Source organism: Neospora caninum, chromosome VIIb, assembly GCF_000208865.1.
Source record: "Neospora caninum Liverpool complete genome, chromosome VIIb".
Lineage (NCBI taxonomy): Eukaryota > Apicomplexa > Conoidasida > Eucoccidiorida > Sarcocystidae > Neospora > Neospora caninum.
Window position 1 is genome coordinate 2,065,155 of NC_018394.1, and position 19,953 is coordinate 2,085,107.

The following is a 19,953-nucleotide window of genomic DNA, read 5'->3' on the forward strand; positions in this document are numbered from 1 at the left end:
ATGCGGGTCGCACTGTTTTTGAGGTGCAAGAGAAAAGAGATTTCAAAGTCGGCCGAAAAAGAGCGAAATCTCTCTCTGTCGCACCAGACGATTCTTTCCGTGCCGGGATACATCGCGTTGTTTCAGGAGTCAGATAAGGTCACGTTTTCTCTCGGATATAGCTCGCCATCTAAGACATAAAGCACTTCAGGCAATCTTTGCGGTGCCCTATTTGTCTGGCCTGCCTCCATTGGACGATGGTTACACCGTTTCGTTCGCATTAACGTCCCTAGAAAGCATGTGGACAAAATGCGTGTGATGGAAACCTAACCAGCGATTAATGATACTCCAGTCCGACCTTCGGCGGTGACCACCTCTAGGGTATTCGAAACCAGACGGAGTGAGCGCAAGGCAGCCAAAGGGAACTAGTCCGTATATCATTCCTTGTGTCCGAGGTTGTAGAACGGTGGACGGATGTCTGAGCAGCGCTGCTACCTCCGCCACTTCGTGGGAAACTCAACACACTTGATAAAAAACCAGATGTTGCCGTTCACAGTCAAACATCGTGAAACCGGAACAGCTGCAGGACCATCCGTGAAAACGGATTAACAAGAGTGCCTGGTGAGCTCTCTTCAGCTGGAGTTTGGCACACTGTTCCTCGCCCAACCTTGCACTCACAGCAGACCGCTTCATCTTCGGTGGAATAGTTTGATGGTTGAAGACAATGCAGCCGAGATCTGCGATACAACCTGCAGCGGGAAAATTGATGTGGCTTTCCACTGGTGATGGAGGCAGCTAGTGATCTTCAGTGTGCCCCGTATTATGTTGAAGAGCTGCTTACCACGACTGGGACTAAACTGAAACTGGTGTGAGTGTGTAAACGTTTCCTTATGTCGAAACCAATTCATGTAAGGCAACCTTGGAACGGCGTGAAGCTTGTAACAGCAGTAGCATATTTATGAAATGTCTGCATGACTCGCTCTGATTTCCCTCAAGCGCTGTTCCTGCTGTTCACGGTAGCTGTGTTCTTTCTGAAAGGGATGAAAAGAATGGCGTAGGTTGGGCTGAGTTTCCACTCATGACGGATAGTTCAACCTGCGGAAATAAAGCTCGGTATCCTAATTACTTGCCTCGGTGGCAACTTCATCCCAAGATCTTGAAGTATAGTCGAAGACCAAGTTGGATGAGCAGTGGTATCATGAAGACATCGCGGAAGTGATTTGAAAGGAGCTTTGACTGATCCTGCTGTCGTTGGTGAAAGGCACAACGTAGCGATAACTGCTATGTCGTGACTTTTCGGACAAGGCACATGTTTTTCAAGCTGAACTGTTTGAGGCGGAGTGGTGTTAGCCGTAGTGGGCTCGCAGCAATGTCGTGCCGAAAGTAGCGGTTTCCTATTTTCCGATCTAAAACGAAACCGAAATTCCCTCACTCCAGTGTGTAAATCATGATGTATGACAGGGACTTCATTCTTCGTTTTCAGTATAACAGACTGTCAGATGAATAGGGCTGCATGCCACAGCAATTGTTGTCTCCCCTACAGTTTTTTAATCGGTGGCAGGCCGGTTCTTAGCTGTGGCAAGGGACTAAAGTTTGCAGAGCCACTGCTTCGCTGCCGGACGAAGGTTTTGTAGAAAGAAATTCTCGTTCTTTACTGGAGTGAGAGACTTTGTCTAAACCGCATTCATCCCTTGTGCATGCGAAGAAGATTTTTCTAGACGCTGTGATCTTTCCGAGTTGCCCCTTGGGAGGGTGGTTAGTCGCGTTTTTTTAGGCGGTCTTCTGTTCTGCCGAGAACGTTACATAACTTTTCTCATGATATCGTTGGAAGCGCCAGCGCTCCTCGGTGGTTTGCAAATTCCTAGTGCTTGCAAATGGTTGCGCTGCTGAACCTTGCCTTTCCACCGTCCGAAGGCTCAAGTCGGGCGGCGTCGCGTTCGAAGATATATGCAAACATGGTGGGATGTACTTCTGTCAGGACAGGCTGACACCACAGTCGCTTTCATAGGACTTCCAGTCCGTCCGTAGCTCACAACGGCTCACCACAGTGTACTGCATGATGAAGTGGATCAAGCCACACACACAGTCCGCTGGCCTTCTACACGTAACGGTGATTCACCTCCCTTGTCAGAAACCGTCGTAGCTTGTTGGTGATACTTGAACAAACAGTTATATACGAGGACCATGCATTGTCTTCTACTTGCATGGTAGACGGCGTTGAACTTTGTCGGTTGTAACGGATCGGCTCGCAGTCCTGAACATGGTATGGTGCTTGGCGTATGCTTGTAAATATTTCGTGTCCGACTGGATGTCTGAAAAATACGCGACAACTGGGAGAGTATGGTCATCAGGTGTAGGACCAAAAACAAAGCAAAACCGGCTTACCGCTTCTATGTTGTCAATTTGACTCAACCTCTATTTTGAGCTTGCGGGGTAACTCGGCGTTTGGGTATTTTGTGCCGTGTCTTATCTCTTAGCAAGAAAGGGGGTCCGAAGTGTTCTTCCAGCGTGCACCCTCCTCTCTGGAGCCAAACTTGTCTCGCGATCTTTTCTGTTTAAAAGAAAGAAAGGGTTGCCTACCTGTCACTGGCGATGTCTCCTCATTTCGGTTTTAGGGAGCCATTGCTCCGTCTGAAACAAACTATCGTCAACTTTGAGGCAGTTGTTGAGAGGAGCGGGTTCGGACAGCGGTGGAAGGTTACTCTGAAAGAAGAATGTGATTCTCTGCAGAGGGTGAGCGACAACTCAGGTGAAGTCCAAAGAGACGTTTCAGACGTTGAGTCACACTCGCCCTTTTTTGTGGTATGACCACGCGAGATTGGTGCATCCTGAATGAGGCACTTCCATCTAGCATCGTACGAAACAAAAGTGCTGGGGCTCTGCAGATTTAATCATTGGCTTAAGGGGATCACCAGATATAGCTCTTTATTTATTAAGGAGAAGTGGCGGGATTCTCGAACCGACATCTTCACCACAATTTGTTATGCTCACGGCTCTCCTGCCGCACCTTTGAGTTACGCTGACGTCCGATGGTAGAATATATCCTTTCCACCCCAGCAGGCTGGTCGCGGCTTGGAGCGTCTACCGCGGCGATTCTTGTCGAAGCGTCACTGCCCGCTCCGTTCGGGGATTGCTGATTCTTTGTTTACGCCATCCGATGTTCCCTCTCGTGCACATGTGCGCGCTAGATATTAGAGGGATTCTTGCAGGCTCGCTTGCCTCAAAATACGAGCCTCGACTCCGCTGCAGAGCAAGTCGTGGTGCATCTGACCCAGATCATGGAGACGATCCAGAAAACCACGCAGCACGCGAAGGAGTCACAGCAGTGTTCCATAGTCAAAAACTTGAAGCAAAGATTGAGGCAAGCCCGAGCCGAATGCATTTGCAGTTAACACTCTTACGAATTTATGTGTTGCATTATGCAAGACTTTCGTCTTTCCCCAGGTGCGCATCGTCGCTCGGGCCACTCTCGCGACAGACAAGCGTGGACGAGCTCGATGTCAAAGACGGGTGAATATTCGTTTCATTTTCACGGGTGTGCTGTGCCAGTGATGCAAGCCGAGAATCGGGAGGAGTCTCACAGTTTCAAAGACCGATTTTCGGGTACAAAGATCTTAAGCGAATGTGATCAGCAAGCCGAAAAGCTCTCACGTCCAATCCTGTGGCAGAGTGATCGTTCAGTAGTGCTGTCGAAGCATCAGATTCATATGCAGGCAATGTTAGACGGCTACACCAAGCGACACGACTAACCGTGACTCCACTTTGCGGTTCTCGCGATGCAGAATCCGCAGGACATTGGAGCGTTTGCCCTCGACCCTGTCCCCCGTCCTGATCCAGTTCACTGGAGTCTTAGTTGACACGCTCATGGCCACCCACCAACAAAATGCGCTTGAGGTAGCAGCCGCTAGACTTGAGTGTAAGACGCTTCGCCGGGAACTGTCCAAGTACGCAAGGTCAACATGTGCAGCCCAGAACTCAAATTTGAGGACCGTGCCTCACGGACCAAAGCCGTGCACAGTCAGACAGAAGCGGCTACAGACACAATGCCAGGAATCACGCACATTCAGCTGCATCTTTCTGCTGGTGTTTTTGCGGATGACTTTTTGTCGCCTGTCTCTCGCTTCTGTAGTTGGACGTGAAGAATATGGATGAACGTATACATAGTTGAAGGGGGAAATCTGTTGTTGTATCCGCTCCACGGATTATGCTGAAGAGGGTCGTTTCTCTAAGTATCTAATAGTAAACGTCACTCACTGTGCCCCGGAGAAGAAGAATGCCTGAGCGGTAGCACGACTGGCAGCTACCCTCTGTCATTGGAAGACGCCACTGGAAACGCGTGTATGCGTACTGATACAACCTGAGAGAGCCGAGTGAAACGGAGAGAGTCTCCTAAGTTGCGTTAACTCTTGTGGGAACATACAATGCCTCAATTTCCAGTTAGAGCTCACAGCGTGTGTCCCGCTTTCTGACTACCTCCTCACCAGTCGGGAGGGACCACGACACTGATACGCGCATGTCTCATTTCATGACGCTGTGTAACTTTTTGCGAGGACTGACGTTGTTTACGCAAGTGGTGGTGTACAGTGAAGCGCGCCTGTTCAAGAAATCTGAGTGCGCGTGATCTGCTATTCTCAAGAGATGCCGACTTGGAGAACAAAGAGCGCGCTGCTCAGTTGTGCACTGAGGGTCACAAGAACCGGTTCGGCCACGGCGTCCCTGCCAACTTGCTGAGAGCATTCCAACTCTACACAGAAGCGGGAAGCCTAGGGGATCCAGATGCCTTGACGTGTGCAGGTAATGATGAGTAGCGTGGGCCTGCACATTGCACGTATGTTCGCGCAAGCTGGCCTTCCGCTCAGAGAAAGTGTTGCGTTTTGAACGCCTAACTAGTGGTCCGTGCGGTAGGTAGCATATACCCGGTGGCGCGTTTCCTCGAAACAGGCAACAACTCCGTAAGCAGTGTACCTCAGCCTACAAAAGCTCCACGTTTGATGGAAAACAGATAACTGTTTCGTTATCGCTTGCATTCAAAGCGCAGTCACCGTTCCAGTCTGTGTAACAATACTTCTGTCAGTGTCCGATCAACGTGTTTTCAGGAATCTTGCTCGAGGAGGGTCTAGTGGATCCAGATATTGACTACGACAATGTTGTGAAAGATCTGAATCTGTTGGGGCGTGTAAGCTCGGACGCGCGGAAGGCGCAAGACCGAGCCTTGTCAGATCGAACAATAACCGTCCCCCTCAGCCTGGAAACCTCCATCGAGAATTCCTCTCTCCATTGCGCAGCACCCGTAGAAGGCCAGGGCCGGAATAACCTGCCCAGAACATGTTTGACCGCTACACCAGCAAGCAGCGTTTCCTCACTAAAAAGAGCGTCGATGATGGCATCAAGCACAAACGACAGTGAGAATCCAGCCGCTTAACAGTGCGATTCACGTTCAGCAGCAGACCATGAACAGGTCTGACACAAAGTTGCGCGTGGCAAACGGAATACACCGAGTGACTCAGTGTGCTCCTGAGAGGAGTACAGGCGGTGGATGAGAACGAAGTCGACGAAAAAAGGAGAGAGCGCCTAGACCAGCTTCTGGCACCGGATCGGGACAGTGGTACCTGTCTTAGGAGACAGGCATCTGGGGCTGAGCCAGGATTGAAAGCTTGTGATTTGTATGTCACACAAGAGCACAGCAGATGATACTCGCATCGCTAGCAGGGAGAGCGGGTGTCCCCGATACCGCACCTACTAGATGAAGCATGAACTTGGCGATGCACTAAGCAATCAGGAGGGAGCTGTAACCCAACCAAATACAGTCTTTGGCATGAACCAATGACGGAATGGCAGATCCGCAGAAGGCGTGAACATAGCGGAATCCATTCAGACGCTGGCAGCTCGGGCCACTAAACGTCCACAACATCTTGTCCCGGATCTGTGAATTCATTTTGTGCGACATTTCAACACAGGACAGTCATTGACCTTGTCGAGGGGATAAATTTGTTCTCCAGTTGCTGATTTCAGTTGGCTGATTCTTGTTGTCCCATGTCGTCCGGGAGAAAACTTCAAAGTGCGCCTGCCGAATGAAAGAAAAGTTTGTGGCATCAAACGTCTGGTTAGCATGCAACGCATTTTTGACAGGATGCCTGATGTGGGGTGTTTGTGAAGGGATGAAGGCAGCCCGCTGCTACTATGAAGCAGCTGGAAGGCTGGGTCATGCTGACGCCCTCTTTCGCCTTGGTAAAATGACGGAGGTAAGAAGTTTGTTCGGTGCACGTGGCGAGTTTTAAGGGGAAGCGTCTACCACGTACAGTAGCTACTATGAAGTATAACAAAGGCCTGACCCTTCGCAACATTATACTTAATCCGAAACAGCAGCATAAAATGACACTCTCGATAACTACGGCACCAAAGAGTTTGCAGTACTCATCCCAGGGTTCTAAGAGGTCATGATGTCTCTCGATTTCTGAACTGGCACGTCACCGATGAGCGCGACGTGTGGTGTCAGTCTTTAGCGGACACGCGTGCGATTTGTAGGTGAATTATGGCCCTTCTTCAAGCTCCTTTTGTGGCGTCAATGTCTGCCGCTGGGCTAGGCATCCCCCGCAAACAGACATCCTTTCTGGACTTTGTTCTTTTTCAACAGAAAGGGCAGGGGGCAATCCGCGCTGATCCAGTGCATGCTGCAAAATTGTACGCCGAGGTAAGAGCGCAAGTGAAGAACGGTGAACGAGTGCGAGAGAAATGGTTATTTTTGGTCGCAAACATGGTCACAGTCGCGCAGCGGATGCTCTAAACGTTACGCGCGTTCTGGGGCCTGTGGGAAAAAAGAGGCTGGAGTCTGTCTGTAGAGAAGGTCCCACCTTGTGTCTTGTAGACTGCTCGGTTTCAGACGAATAGGAAAAAAATTGAGACGGATGTCTGATCGCACCTTCTTGCGAGAGTTATTTGGGTCTTTCAGGCGGCCAAGCTTGGACACGCCGACGCCCAGGTGGTAAGGAAGATGGGAACACCCGAACAGATACTCACAGATCTTGTATTTAAGAGACGGCATGAAATTGACACATTAACGTGGCTTTTAAAAGCTCGGATAGTCAGGAGTGTCTCAACCCGATATTTCCATGGCATTCATGGATCTTGTCTCATTCTCAGCGACGTTTTTCTATAGTCGGCACACGCCGAAGGCAAAAAAAAAAAAACAGGCGGCAGCTTCTTCTCGAGGCGGAGGCCGGTAACATGCGGAGCTGCCATTTCAGTGGGGTGCCATCCCTTCAACCGCGACTAAGCTCTAACTAGAATGACGCCAGCCTGCAGGACAAAGCGGGCCAGCTGTCATTTGCTGATGTGGGGATTGGGAAAAGCAGTCGTAGTAGGAAACAACCTCGATTTTGAAATAGGTGTTGATAGATACGGCAACAAACCCGAAAGCTGCCCAGTCACGTGGTTGAAAGCGTTTAAGCCGGCAATAAGAACATAAAGATTATAGCGTGCAACTCCCAGGTTAGTGTGACTGAGTTTCAAAGGTCGAGATTAACGCACTGTGGATGACCCCCACGGAAGCCAGGTGTACGCGCTGGCAATTCAAATAAAAAGTTAACACATGGAAATGAACGGCCGTTTTAAAGAGACACCCTTTCCGCATTTAATGCTGAGCGACTGAACACCATGGCCTTGAGGATCGTCTTTTCCGATGGGGTGCCTGGCGTGCCAGTAGGCAGTGGGATACGCGTGCGAGCAAGGACGATCGGGATGGATGCAGGACCACCAACAGGTACGAGAAAGGTGGCGTTCCCGTCTCTCGCACTGAAATACAGAATCTGATGCGAGCAATGAAGTCTCCAATCAAGAAATGAGCTGACACTGGCGAGATACGCCGTCGCATGTAATCCCAGGCTTCGTGAGGACGGTTGAGCACGCTTTAGACATAACGCAGCTATAAAGCACGTCGAATGCATTTATATATCAAATCATCAACCTACCGTACCTACCAGCACATCTCTAATCATCCCTACATATACATCTAAATTGTTCCCCTTGAGTTAATGAGTTTACCGATCTTTTGTAGATCGTCTCCCGCTACCCATGTGGCCCGTACCGACCGCGCCCTCTTCCTCGCTGAGTAATAAAAATCCGGGTGTTCATCATCAGACAGCTGTTGTTCGCCGATGCTCCTCGAGTCCTTCCGTTACCAGCTCACGAATATTTCCCGATATTTGGAACGATCCTACGCCGTGAATTTCCTTCATCGGAAGCCAAACGAAACTCTGGGGTGCGCTTTGTCATAGGCGATTTTTTGGTATACGAAGGCTGCGGAACAGGTAAGAAGCTGGCTGGTTTCTTCCTGTCAGCGCTGACTGAATGCTTCAATCGTCAAGCACGTGAAGAGTTGTGTTGCTAATTTTTGAAGTTGCATCGTGCCGTTTTCCTTCAAGCAAGGGGCTAAGCACTCACACCCACAGAATGTGCAGGGGTACATGCAAGACGATTTCCGGAATTCAAACTGGGTCACGAACGTTGGGCACGCTGAGTAAACAGAAAGAAAGACAGTGTTCAAGTGATAGGGTGAACATGTCGAGCAAACACGGAGCTCGCCTGGAGTAAACGCCAATTAGTTCCTGACTCCAACCATTGCTATAAATGTGCCATTTTGTATGGACATCAACCAAGCGCCAGATAAATTGTTCCTCCCTTTTTCCTCCGTTCTTGTTCCTCTCATTATGAACTCCCTCCTTTGTGGGGTAGATTACATATGCGCAAATAGCCTCCTTACCCTTGTTGCTCGTTAAAAGGCAGCTCCCGTTCAAGTACAGAGTTTTTTGTTCCCTAGCATAGCATTAAAAATGCCCATGTGCTCCCAAAAGCCCTGACTGCAATCAGTAGTACGTCACAGGACTAACACGAGTAGCAGCGTCACCGTGATACAGAGTGTCGGCGTGCCGTGCGGGCTGTGTAGGGCAGCGCGACTGCGACAAACAACTTGGCTTCTCTGTTTTATCACGGCCGAGGGTGCCAACAAGATTTCGAGAAGGCTGCTGAACTATTCAAGAAAGCTGCCGCAGGTGGCAATACAAATGCGGTGTACAATCTCGGAGTCTGTTACGAGTTTGGTCGTGGGGTCGCGGCTGAGGATTCTGATAAGGCTCTTCAGCTGTATCAGCGCGCTGCGCAGGCTGGCCACGTTAAGGCCGCCTGCGCTCTAGGCCTTCTGCTGTTTAAGCTGAATGTCGCCGCTGGAAAACCGGTGGACGCCTACATTGGAGCAGCAAAGTGGCTACGAGTAGCTGCAGAGCACAAGGACGTCGAAGCCTGTTTTGGTCTCGGCCAGCTCTTCGAGGCAGGCCTTGGTAAGGACGCCTGTCGTTACGCGATTGCGTCAATTTCAACTCCAAATTGAGTCTAACTCTCCTCACACAGAAAACACGGCCAGCTGGAAACGAGAGGGTGCCAAACGGTCTTATAGTTGTCAAAAAAGAGTAGAGTCGAGTTGATCATTACAAGCGTCTTGCCCCAGTGCCACATTGGAAGCCTCGCGTAGACACATCAGAAAAAGGAGGTTGCACCATTTGCAGTGTAGCCGCCACTATCAGGATCTACAGGTCGATTGAAGTGATGTATCTAATTGGCACCTGGGTATCTGTCTTAAAGTGATAGAGTGACTGAGGACACGTCGACCAAGCACTGTCGACAACGCTGTTATTTTTGCAGACGACCCAAATTAATGCCCGTAGGCCAATAGCATAGCCGTCTGCTTGCTTCCATCAGCGAGCAAAGGTGTACTTTTTAAGAGAGAAACAACAAAACCAGTGCCTGCTGGGCGCCAGCCTATTGTTTCGGGATACTTTGGAATATCCGTTATTAGTCTTTATTCATTGCTGCCACGTTTCTCGGCTTCCAGGCGTTTCAAAAGATTACCAACAGGCTCTGGAGTACTACCGGACGGCAGCGGCTGCAGAAGAGAATCCAAAGGTGCACCTTCGTCTAGCACATTTGTTGTACTCGGGCCACGTTGGCGGCGATCTCTTCTTGAAGAAAGAGGCGTTCCGGCACTACCAAAAAGCAGCTGAGGATGTAGGGGAGAAGTCATACTACCACCACCAGCTTGAGTTGCTGCCCCTTCCCGTCTCACGACTTGCTAAACTGCGTATTTCTGCACCTGTTCGCCTCCCTTCAGCAGGAGAGACGCGTGGCGTGTGCGCCGATACTATGTTGCCTTTTAGATACTAGGAGGCAGCTGAAACACAGGTGATCGCGTTCTTCTCGGTAGCGAAGCCATGCATTTCGGAATAGCTTGTATAGTTTATTTTCGTACGATTCGGCCTCCAGAGGACACGTCACATCGCGGCATCTCACACTGCCACAACCGGGCAGCGGGCAGGCAACAGAGCCCCACAGATGTACGACGACAGAGAACCGCTGTGGTGCCGTTTTACGACCCGTAAAACTGGCGGGGGCCACCTCGGTTCTTAGTTGGTAACTGCATCCGAAACCTGTGCAGATCACGAGCTGAGGAGACGCAAGGAAGAATACTCATCTGTTTCCACGCATGACAAACATGAGTGAATTCGATGAATCAATACTCGAATAGAGCTGCTGACGCCCTTTGTTGACCTTTATGGACGGGGCTGAGCTTGTGTCGTGCACGCTTGCATCGTTCCGCCAATCCTGCTCTGTATTGCCCTGCGATGGTACCCAGTACGTTCTGAATGTTCTCGCGCCGTGTAATTTCGCATCTCTGGCATCTAGGGAGCGGATCCAGAGGCTTGGAATGCGGTTGGCCTTTGCCACGAGGAGGGATTAAGCAGCGAAGAAGGGATTCCAGACTACGGCAAAGCGGCCATCTGTTACGAGCGGGCACTGGAATGTAACTCAACTGACGCTATGTGCAATCTGTCGCGTTTACTCATGAAGGTAGGGCAACCTCTCCAGGGGGCGACTATGAGTGCTGGCTGAGCAATATAATAGACGCATAGACACACGCATACACGAGTAGATCGATGCATCTGTGTATTAATACATGTCAATCTTTGCATGCCTACCGACAAAGATACATACATACAAGCATATATCCGCTCCAGTTCACGTGCGCTTGTGCTTATTCACTGGCCTCCCCTCACGAGGAAGGATCTTGAGAGACAAAAGCGAAAGGGTGGAACGAGGAAAATGGAGCAACGCTGGTAAAAAACAGCAACATGAGGAAATCGACGGCGGTCAGCGTGAGCACGGACTTGAGCGGAGTGGTGTACTAAAACCAAAAACTCGGATTTATCGCGAATTCGGCAAATCTGACCTGGCAGCTCAGACCTCGGTTCTAATCTTCCCTTGTTTCCGATAGAAAGACCACTTCCACAGGCGCAGGCATTGGCCTGGATCATCTGTGAAAGGATGTTTCGTGAAAAAACCTTTAGTGGAAGAATGACGCTCGACGGGAAATGCGCGGTTCGCGGCCCGTCCCAGTACCTCGCTACGAAATCCCATCAGCGGCCGTCTTTTGTGGTTTCGAGTCTGTTGAGAGAACGCTCTTTCTCAGGGTCTCGGCGTCACCGCCAACAGAGATCGCGCGTTTGAGCTCTTGAAAAAAGCCGCAAGCAAGGGCCATTTGCAGGCGCGATTTGCACTCGAAAACCACTGCCGAATTCTTCCTCGTCCTCTCCTCGAGATTGCGCTTGGGTATGGCGAAGTCGCAGACAGCTCGCCCATGCCAGCTGTGAAAAGGGCCACTCCGCTCCCGGAGGCTGTGAGCTCAGAAACTGCGTCGAGTAAGCGAACAGTCTCATCCGCTTGTGCCGTCGGGCCATTGGTACCAACACGACGATGGGGCCGCGTAATAGAAGCGCTTACTGGAATGTCGCGCGCTCGTCTTGGTACGGTGGTGCCACGATTCCACTGAAATCCACAGTTGTCACGAGGCTGTACATCAAGGTAGGTCCGGATTGTAACAGAAGCCTCTAGGAATCTGTAGGCATCAGGGGCAGGCAACTCCGCGTGGCTCCTGAATCCACAGAGGCCCGCTTCGAACTGAAACAACTGCGCCGTCGCTCCCGCTGGCAAAGATCAGCGAGACGCGATGCACAGATACCTTCTGGAGTTACAGTTGTAGACAGACTAGAACAAAGTCTGCAGTTGCTAAACGTGGTTGCAGTAGTGCTAAATTTCGGTTTGTAACGGGGGTCAGTATTTTCCTTAAGCAGCGGCGTAATGGAGGTACGCTGTTGACGCGGTCTGGTTATGAGTATAACACATGCAATACCTACACTAAATCCACATCCACCATGACGATTCTCGATGGATTTGGACGGAGTCAAGCGTTACTACATTCAAATCCTTTCGAAGAGGCAGAACAAACCATCTTGGGAACGACAATAGAAACGCCTGTTTCCTCATCTTCTTGATTATCAGCGCTAGATAACGCTGTTTCCCAGGCCAAGGAAAAATCTAGTATTGGAGAAAGGATGCTTGCAATCACCGTAACGCCGCATGGATTCATTTGTCACCATGCCGTCTTTAGCAGGCCATCGGGGTGGTAGTGTACAACAATAACTTTGTTGTATCTATATTTTACCAACAGTCATAATCAGTGTCGTAGGTATCATAATGCCTCTGTTTATTCGACCTTAGAAATACTGAAGTAAACACTTAAGGTCATCCAATGCAGCAGTTTGCTCCTGAATGTAACGGTGCAATCTGTAAACAAGGGATGGGAGCACATTCTCCCACGTGCCCAAACGCTTGCTCTGCTCTAGCCCAGAGTTCAACTACGTATTATTAATATCAGTTAATGAGAGTTCGGTTTGATATTCTGAATCAAAAAACTTCCCATTCACTACATCATATACAAAATCAACTCGTCCTTGAGTGACCCGACAGGCATTATAAATAACGTAAAAGCTGTTTAATTGCTATGGACGGAGTTACGTATTAGATCGTGTTCGCTTCTATGGTGTGTAGTAAGTTAGGATCAACAAGTACCCCATGTAAAGTTTGTTCGCAAAGCATCACTCTTCCACAAGTTATGTTAATCAACCATAGCTTTAAAGTGTGGTTTAGCATGGTTGTGTGTGACGCATATTGAAAAACCAACATTTGTATACATCCTGTACGACCAAGACATTGTTTTAACTGATCCGGCGTTAACGACATAAAGAACATAGATAGACCACATTATAAGTAGATATCGTGCAATGAAGTTCCTCGACCACACCTTAACTGAAAATGAGGAGTTAAGCTTGTACAAACTGTCCCAAGAATGAATTATGTCCATCTGTGCATCTACGTTGATATCGGTCATAGCTTTTAGACTCTCAGGCTGACTGACAGAAGATTGGAGAGCATCATAAGATTGCTCTGATGACTCTGGAGCGGCGGTCCTTCTGAGGAGTGGCAAGATAGCACAGTGGTCGGGCGCTGAGAGTCTGCAAAAGCCAACACGGCAGCAATCGTTTCCTTTGCCTGTTCGTGTACAGAAAACAAGATCACACAGTCCACGGTGTCTCGGCCACCATCGTCTGTGGACTCCTCTTGCGCGTTGGCTGCAACAAAAAGTTCATCTATTCCGTCCAAAACCACCGAAAAGAGCTTTTCTGAATCCACTGAGGAAGAGGAGACGGCGTTAAAACACACCGATAGAAACCCAGGTGTCGACGGTACGTGGGTACCGTTGGAAGTCTCGGGAAACAGATGCCGGCCAGTGACGCCTCCATCGCCAGTTGAAGACGATGAAAGCGCGGAATACGACATCTTCCCCCAGGACGTTTCTCTCTGCTCGCTTAGTCCCGGACAAGTCGCCCCACGATACCATCCCGCTGCCATGACTTCCTTAATTGCCGGCCTCCACACACGGTCAGTGCAAAAACGGGGTCATGTCAGCAACCTCGCCCACCTTTTAGCAACTGCACAACGCCATTCTGTGCCGTTCCCACAATAGAGTGAGACATATATATATATATATATATATGCATACATACATAATATATAGGGAGCTACTGGTAGGCAATTTGTAGTCAGATACATACACAAACACATAGCCGGAAAAAAAGGTCTATGCATGTGTGTTTTTACATATATACCAACGTAACGACACTCTGAATAGATCGGCCGTCCCGCAACGGTTACTGAGTTCTACCAATGAAGCGTGCCTATGATTCCAGATGCTGTGGGAACACATGCGAGTACCTGTGCAGTCGTTTTCTACATGGGGTGGTCTCGTGGTCTCCTGAAATCGTTGCTTATCGCGTAGCCCTCAAGAGCATGCCCACGTTTACCGGGTAGTGCGTCGCTCTTTGCACGGGCCGTAGACGCCCCCGGTAGGAGCAACAGCATGAATCTCGGAATCTCTGCTGTCTATGAGTCCAGCGTCCTGCGTGCCGTTGCATGTTTACCTGCTGAAGTAGTTAGGATACCGGGGCGTCTGCTCGACTTTAGAACTTCCCTAGCCAGCCCAGCAAAAGCCTCGGACGGTTTAATCTACGAGAGGAAATTTTTTCGAGGGTCTGCTTGAAATGTTTTCCCCAGGGGATAAGGGGCGTTTGCAGAGCCCCAGCACACTGGTGTGGACTTGCGCTCATTGCTTCTCCTTTTGGAAAAAGGGGTTCAGCACTCCGAGACTCTGCCGCCTCACCCTCCCTCTCAACCGATTTTGAAATGCACCTCTTCGATATGCCCACTATAAAATAGAGGGTTGCCATCTGACTATCATGTCCGGTTCGTTACTTTGTCTAACGTTCGATTGAGGGGAGAGAGAAAACCGGCTGCCTTCGTCTGCAGGATCTTTCTGTTCCAGCAGATCTAACTGCCTCCCGTCAGGATTATGGACGCTCGTGTAACAGTTCCGTTGACTACCCTGACCCGCGCCTCAGCTACACCTACGCTCCTAACCATACGTCAGACACTGTGAATCACCAGCATCCTCCAGAATGGGCCGAAATGCCCGCGTATAGCCGCCATAGTTTCTGTAGCGACTGGCGGACACAGGGGGACTTTCTGGGGTGACCGTCAGACACTGGTATTTGCTATCTCCATCTATCAACAACGGCCGGCAGCTGGAGCTCTCACGTATGCATATCGCGCTACAGCTCGGAAGACAGACCCTTGTGGGGAAGCAAAAATACGGCGAGTGACAGACCACTAAACACGAGGCAGTTGCTCGACGCGTCTGATGGCGAAAAAGTCAACTGGCAGAATGACCAGGTCCTCAGCGGAAACGTGTCGTGTTTGTATTTTTAACCATGTGTCTTTATGTTTGCGAAAACCCTCTTAAATGTAGCGCTGCAGCTGTAACGGGGCGAGTTCAAACGTATGATCTTCTTCACACAAATGATACACACCATCCTGGGTGTCTACGGACGCAAGCAAGATGCACGACGCTCACGCCCGCTTCTGGTCCACACCTTGGCCTAGGTGACCGCAGCCGTCTCGAACATTCCCACGAAGGGTCCCATAGACATAGAAGCAAACCTCCCGAAATATGATGCGAGAGCGTGCTCAACCATGTGTAAAGGACTGACTATCACTCGAAAGTACGAGTTACCACGCGAGGACAGCATACCGGGCACGGGGGGCTGAACGTACAAGAATGAATCATCAGGTGTTTCACTTCAGTGTTTTTTCACTACCATTTTTCCTGAGCATATTCGAAAGCATGCTCACACAATAGAACTTGGATCCGATAAACAAAGAGACTGTGGACCTAAATCCCCGTCCTATGCGTCAGGATAAGCCGAGGGTCCGTCGCAAACGGAGGAGGAATCACCTGGTTTGTCACCTGGCTAAAAACACCCGACAAGCTGAGCGAAATGCGACTCTTTTGGAGCTGTTTTACGACTCTCGGGTACTCCACCTCAAAGCACTCTGCCACGTCGCTCGCTCTAGCAGAACGCACCATTAACTCACCTGCTTCGCCCCATCGTACAATACGCTTACAACTGCTGTCCGAGAACCAGTCCTCAGGCTGACGCTATGCGCGCTTGGCCCATTTTTTGGAATCCCCTCAATCATTTTCCAACGCTTCAAAAAAACGTGTACAGTAATCATGACCACCCGAAACTTCGAGTTATCACATAGGGCACGTGCCCTCCTGAAGGGCCCCCAGGATTCCCCCAAGCCTTCACATAACAAACTGCACTCCTGGAGAACATTAGCACTTTTCAAATCGAAAGCAGGCGTGATTTACTCCTGATGGCAAGCGTATCTGTCCGTTTCACCAGCAGAGCAAGAGATACACATTTATAACTTGCGTTCATGTGGAGAACTGTCACCCCCCTAGCCACTTGTGGTTCCAGTCACCACGTCACACATGGACCTACAGAAGAACGGGAAGACGTAGACCCTTCGCACAACGGATGCAATCGACCGCTACTCTGTTTCGAAGTCGTGCTTAGCAGATGATAACATTGCATGCTTCTCACACAGGTTACTTGTGAAATCTTTTCATAACTGGCAGCCACACCTTTACTCCTCGTTTACATGTTCCTCAATCCAGATCGTCCTCTCGATCCGCTTCCTACGGGCACATAACACATCAACGTTTCCGCGGCGTTCTTCTCGGCATGTTATACGGACATCTTCTCAGGGCCTTTATCCGTATGCCTCTGCGGACGCAATCGCGTAAGCAGAGTACTTCCTGGAGTGCTTATTCTCCTCTTTGAAAATGGCTACGCGGCACCGAAAACGTAAGTCTACGTATGACTCAGAGGCCATCAACTTACTTCATCTACAACATTGTCAGAATTTTCGTTTATGTCTGTCTCGCCCACGCCGTCCCCGTGGTCGTTTCCAATCCCCGCTTCCGGGGCCTCGCCACCTAAGACTCTTTCATTGTCGCGTTGATTATCATTGACCCCGTGAGACTCTGCCAGAACTGGCTCCGCTGTTCCTGGCTCCGCGGGGGGTGACACAGCAGGTGCGGGCACCACATCGGGCACAGCTGCATCTGATTGCTGAACTGCACCGGAGGGCAGCCCTCCAAAAGGCGAAGGCTGCTCAATGGTTGGCCCCTCCGGTGGAAATGAAGGCCCCATAGTCTGCGTTTCGTCAACTGGACTTGATACGGCGGTTGCACGTGTGGAGAGCCCACCGTCGGATGGCAAGTGCGTCGATGGGGTGGCTACAGGTTGAAGGGGAGTGTCGGATGGGAAAGAAACTGCCATACCCTGCGAACTCAGGCCGCCAGCTGGTGCAGGGCTTCTCGGCAGGAGCCCACCAGCGGACGATCCCCTCGGTTCCGCCGCAGGCAAGGAACCTGTGGCCCCAAGACCCCGCAACCCTCCAGCTGAAGTTCCGCCCAAAGCGGCCGGACCGCCCCGGCCTAGCCCTCCAGCCGCGGTTCCGCCCCGGCCTAGCCCTCTACTTGCGCTTCCGCCCAGGCCTAGCCCTCTACTTGCGGTTCCGCCCAGGCCTAGCCCTCTACTTGCGGTTCCGCCCAGGCCTAGCCCTGTACTTGCGGTTCCGCCCAGACCTAGGCCGCCAGCAGCCATCCCCAGTCCCAAGTCAGCAGTCGATCCATATCGCACGGTTCCAGGAAAAATCCCTGGCACGGAGGAGCCCCCAAAATAGCCACCAAGCGACGCAGTACCTGGAACATAGCCTGATCCCGGAACAAGGCCCACGTTTCTTCCAAGCGCATTGGGGTGCAGTGGGCTCGCAGTTCCGCTTGTTCCGGGGCTGGTGAGTTGATTAACAGCTGCCACGAGCTTGTCGTTATATGCACGGGTCGAGACAGCTCGGCTTTGAATCGTATCTAACAATTCGGAGATGCTGAGAGTTTTGTCGGTGAGGCGGAAGTCTGTTCGGCTTTCTGGTACGATGCCTTGAAGCACCGCCACGTGAGTAGATGTGACAACAGGCACAAGCCGTTCCATAGCGTTCAAAACGTATTTGACAACTGAGTTCGCACGTGCCGTGCTCCTCTTCCATAGACTCTGGATAAGGTCTCTTGTGCGTGGAGACTGGTTGAGAGGTGTGCAATCTGCCATCTTGGAACGCGTGGCACCACGGAGAGCTTGCAGATGGGCACGGAATTCACTGGAGGCATCACGAAGTAAGCTCAGTTTTTCCTGGAAATTCCTGGCCCCGTCCTTCAGGGTGTGTTCGGCCGGACTTACAAACAAGAGGTCGACCAGCGCAGCAGCGTCTTGGAGCACCGACCTCGCAACCGACACGACTTTCGCCGCTTGCTTCTCGGATATCTTGGGGTCGATCGCTTCCGCCGTGCCCCATCCGAAAACGTTGCTGTGCGTTAGAGAACCGCTTAAACCCGTTGCACAAAACGCGCTGAGTCTATTGATCGCCTTCACCAGGCGAGCCAGCTCTGCCTGGACGAGCTCAAGTGGATCATCGGTGTCTGTCATCCGGGCACTCAGTCCCTTGGCCATATTCGACAGTTTTTGTCGAATGGAGCGCATTGCTTTGCCGACTGCTGTGGTCATCCACTGAGCATCTCTCTCACTACCCGAATAAACCATGCTTGTGAAGCCGCCATGTGCTGACATCCCCTTGTCACCGTAGGGATAGCCAACGCGGCCAGTTCCAGCACGGTACGCACCTGATACTTGCCCATACGAAGGCGAGACGAGTAAATAGGGGTACCCAACGGCTGGGTCGGCCGACGGAGAGCCAGCACTGGGGTGGTACGATGGGTAGCCCGAGGCAAAATCGGCCCCCAGGTCTCCCCGACGATGTGAATCCAGACCTCTGGTGTTCCGATCCCTCTGTGTGTCTTGATCGATGAGGTACATCATCTGTGGGTACTGCTGGGGTATGGTTTCTGCCGGATAGCGCCCCGGCCGTACATGCCGCTGACTGGCGGCCGCGTCGTCTCCATCGGAAGGGCTGTGTCGTCCCTGGCGGTACGAAGAGTCGTAATAACTGCCTGAAACGGCCAAGGAGGACAGCGTGACGCAGCCGATAAAACTCCCGATAGTGAAGAACCTCATGATGCACACAGTTTGGCTCGGCGAATGATTCCGCGGGGCACGCAGCAAGAAAGGGTCCGTCTGGTTAGCCGGGACGACGAGGCTTGTGCAGCAGCAACAGTGGGAACAAAATACCACACGACGGATAACCTTCCTCTTTGAACGGGTGTCTACTCCCAAAAATCATTGTCGACGTTAAAAACTCATGGTTGGGAGATCAAGAATCGTCCGGGCCAATCCTTGTAAACGGCGGCGTGAGGTTCCAGTGCATAAATGAGAAGATCCGGCAAGGCAAGCATCCAGCTTTCTTGCTCTAACGCAAATCCTAGCGTATTCACAGGACGTCCGGCGACCCAACCTCTGCCGCAGCTTCGAAAGAAAGGAGTAAAACAATGAGGTGGAGCCGACACGCTGCCACAAGCGCACACGACCAACGCGGCCGGCATGCGCGCCCAACGATTCGGGCCCTCAGAGAAAGGTACCAGTGCCGCGGTTACTGCGCATCTATAGTCCGTACCCACGAAATCATGGCCTCTCGCGGTTGGCTCTCGGTACCCCTTCACAAAACACTACCCCGAGAAAATAGGAAATTCGCCCGATTCAGCACACGCGTGCCACATAAGTTCCAGTAAAACGTTTTGTAGCCTGCTCAACATCATCAAAAGGCCAATCAACGCGGTTCCGGCAGTGTGTCCAGTAACTCGCAACGTGTAAGGAAGGTTGCTCAGTTGACACCTCCCTGAAAAGAGTCGGCGCGCGAAGGACCAGCGAGGCCCCTCACACAAATGAGGCCGCGGCAAAGCGACACAATCTGGCCAGAGAGCTGGCGTCTCCGCAAACCGGGGCCGCCAACCAGTAGAAGACGTACTCGGAATTTTGCATTTTTTTCGTAGGGTGTTGTAAGACTTGAATTTAGAGGCTGCAGCTCTTTTTCCAAGTTTTGTGCTCCGCGAGCGGTGTAAATCCAAGGTGTCTCTTTCGACATACCAGCGGAAACCGTGTGCAGAGCGCCGTTTTGTCGCGGAGCAGAGGATGTTCGTGCGTAGTAGTAGACCTCGAGACGCGTCGGCACAAAACAAAA

The 19,953-nt window shown here is 51.1% G+C and overlaps 2 protein-coding genes across 2 annotated transcripts; one reads left to right on the forward strand and one right to left on the reverse strand.

The window, feature by feature from the left end:
• Window positions 1–3,843: 3,843 nt before the first annotated feature.
• NCLIV_026510 (putative Sel1 repeat domain-containing protein) lies at window positions 3,844–10,191 on the forward strand (the record flags this gene model as incomplete). The annotated part of the gene is made up of 8 exons (XM_003882845.1): window positions 3,844–3,923; window positions 4,616–4,773; window positions 5,076–5,155; window positions 6,929–6,961; window positions 7,682–7,738; window positions 8,253–8,285; window positions 8,921–9,311; window positions 9,863–10,191. The coding sequence occupies 8 exons, from the start codon at window positions 3,844–3,846 to the stop codon at window positions 10,189–10,191; spliced, it is 1,161 nt and encodes a 386-aa protein (XP_003882894.1).
• A 6,241-nt stretch (window positions 10,192–16,432) lies between these two features.
• Window positions 16,433–18,893, reverse strand: NCLIV_026520 (conserved hypothetical protein; the record flags this gene model as incomplete). Its single annotated transcript, XM_003882846.1, has 2 exons — window positions 16,433–16,462; window positions 16,668–18,893. 2 exons carry the CDS (start codon window positions 18,891–18,893, stop codon window positions 16,433–16,435), a joined length of 2,256 nt encoding a protein of 751 aa, XP_003882895.1.
• Window positions 18,894–19,953: the final 1,060 nt, after the last annotated feature.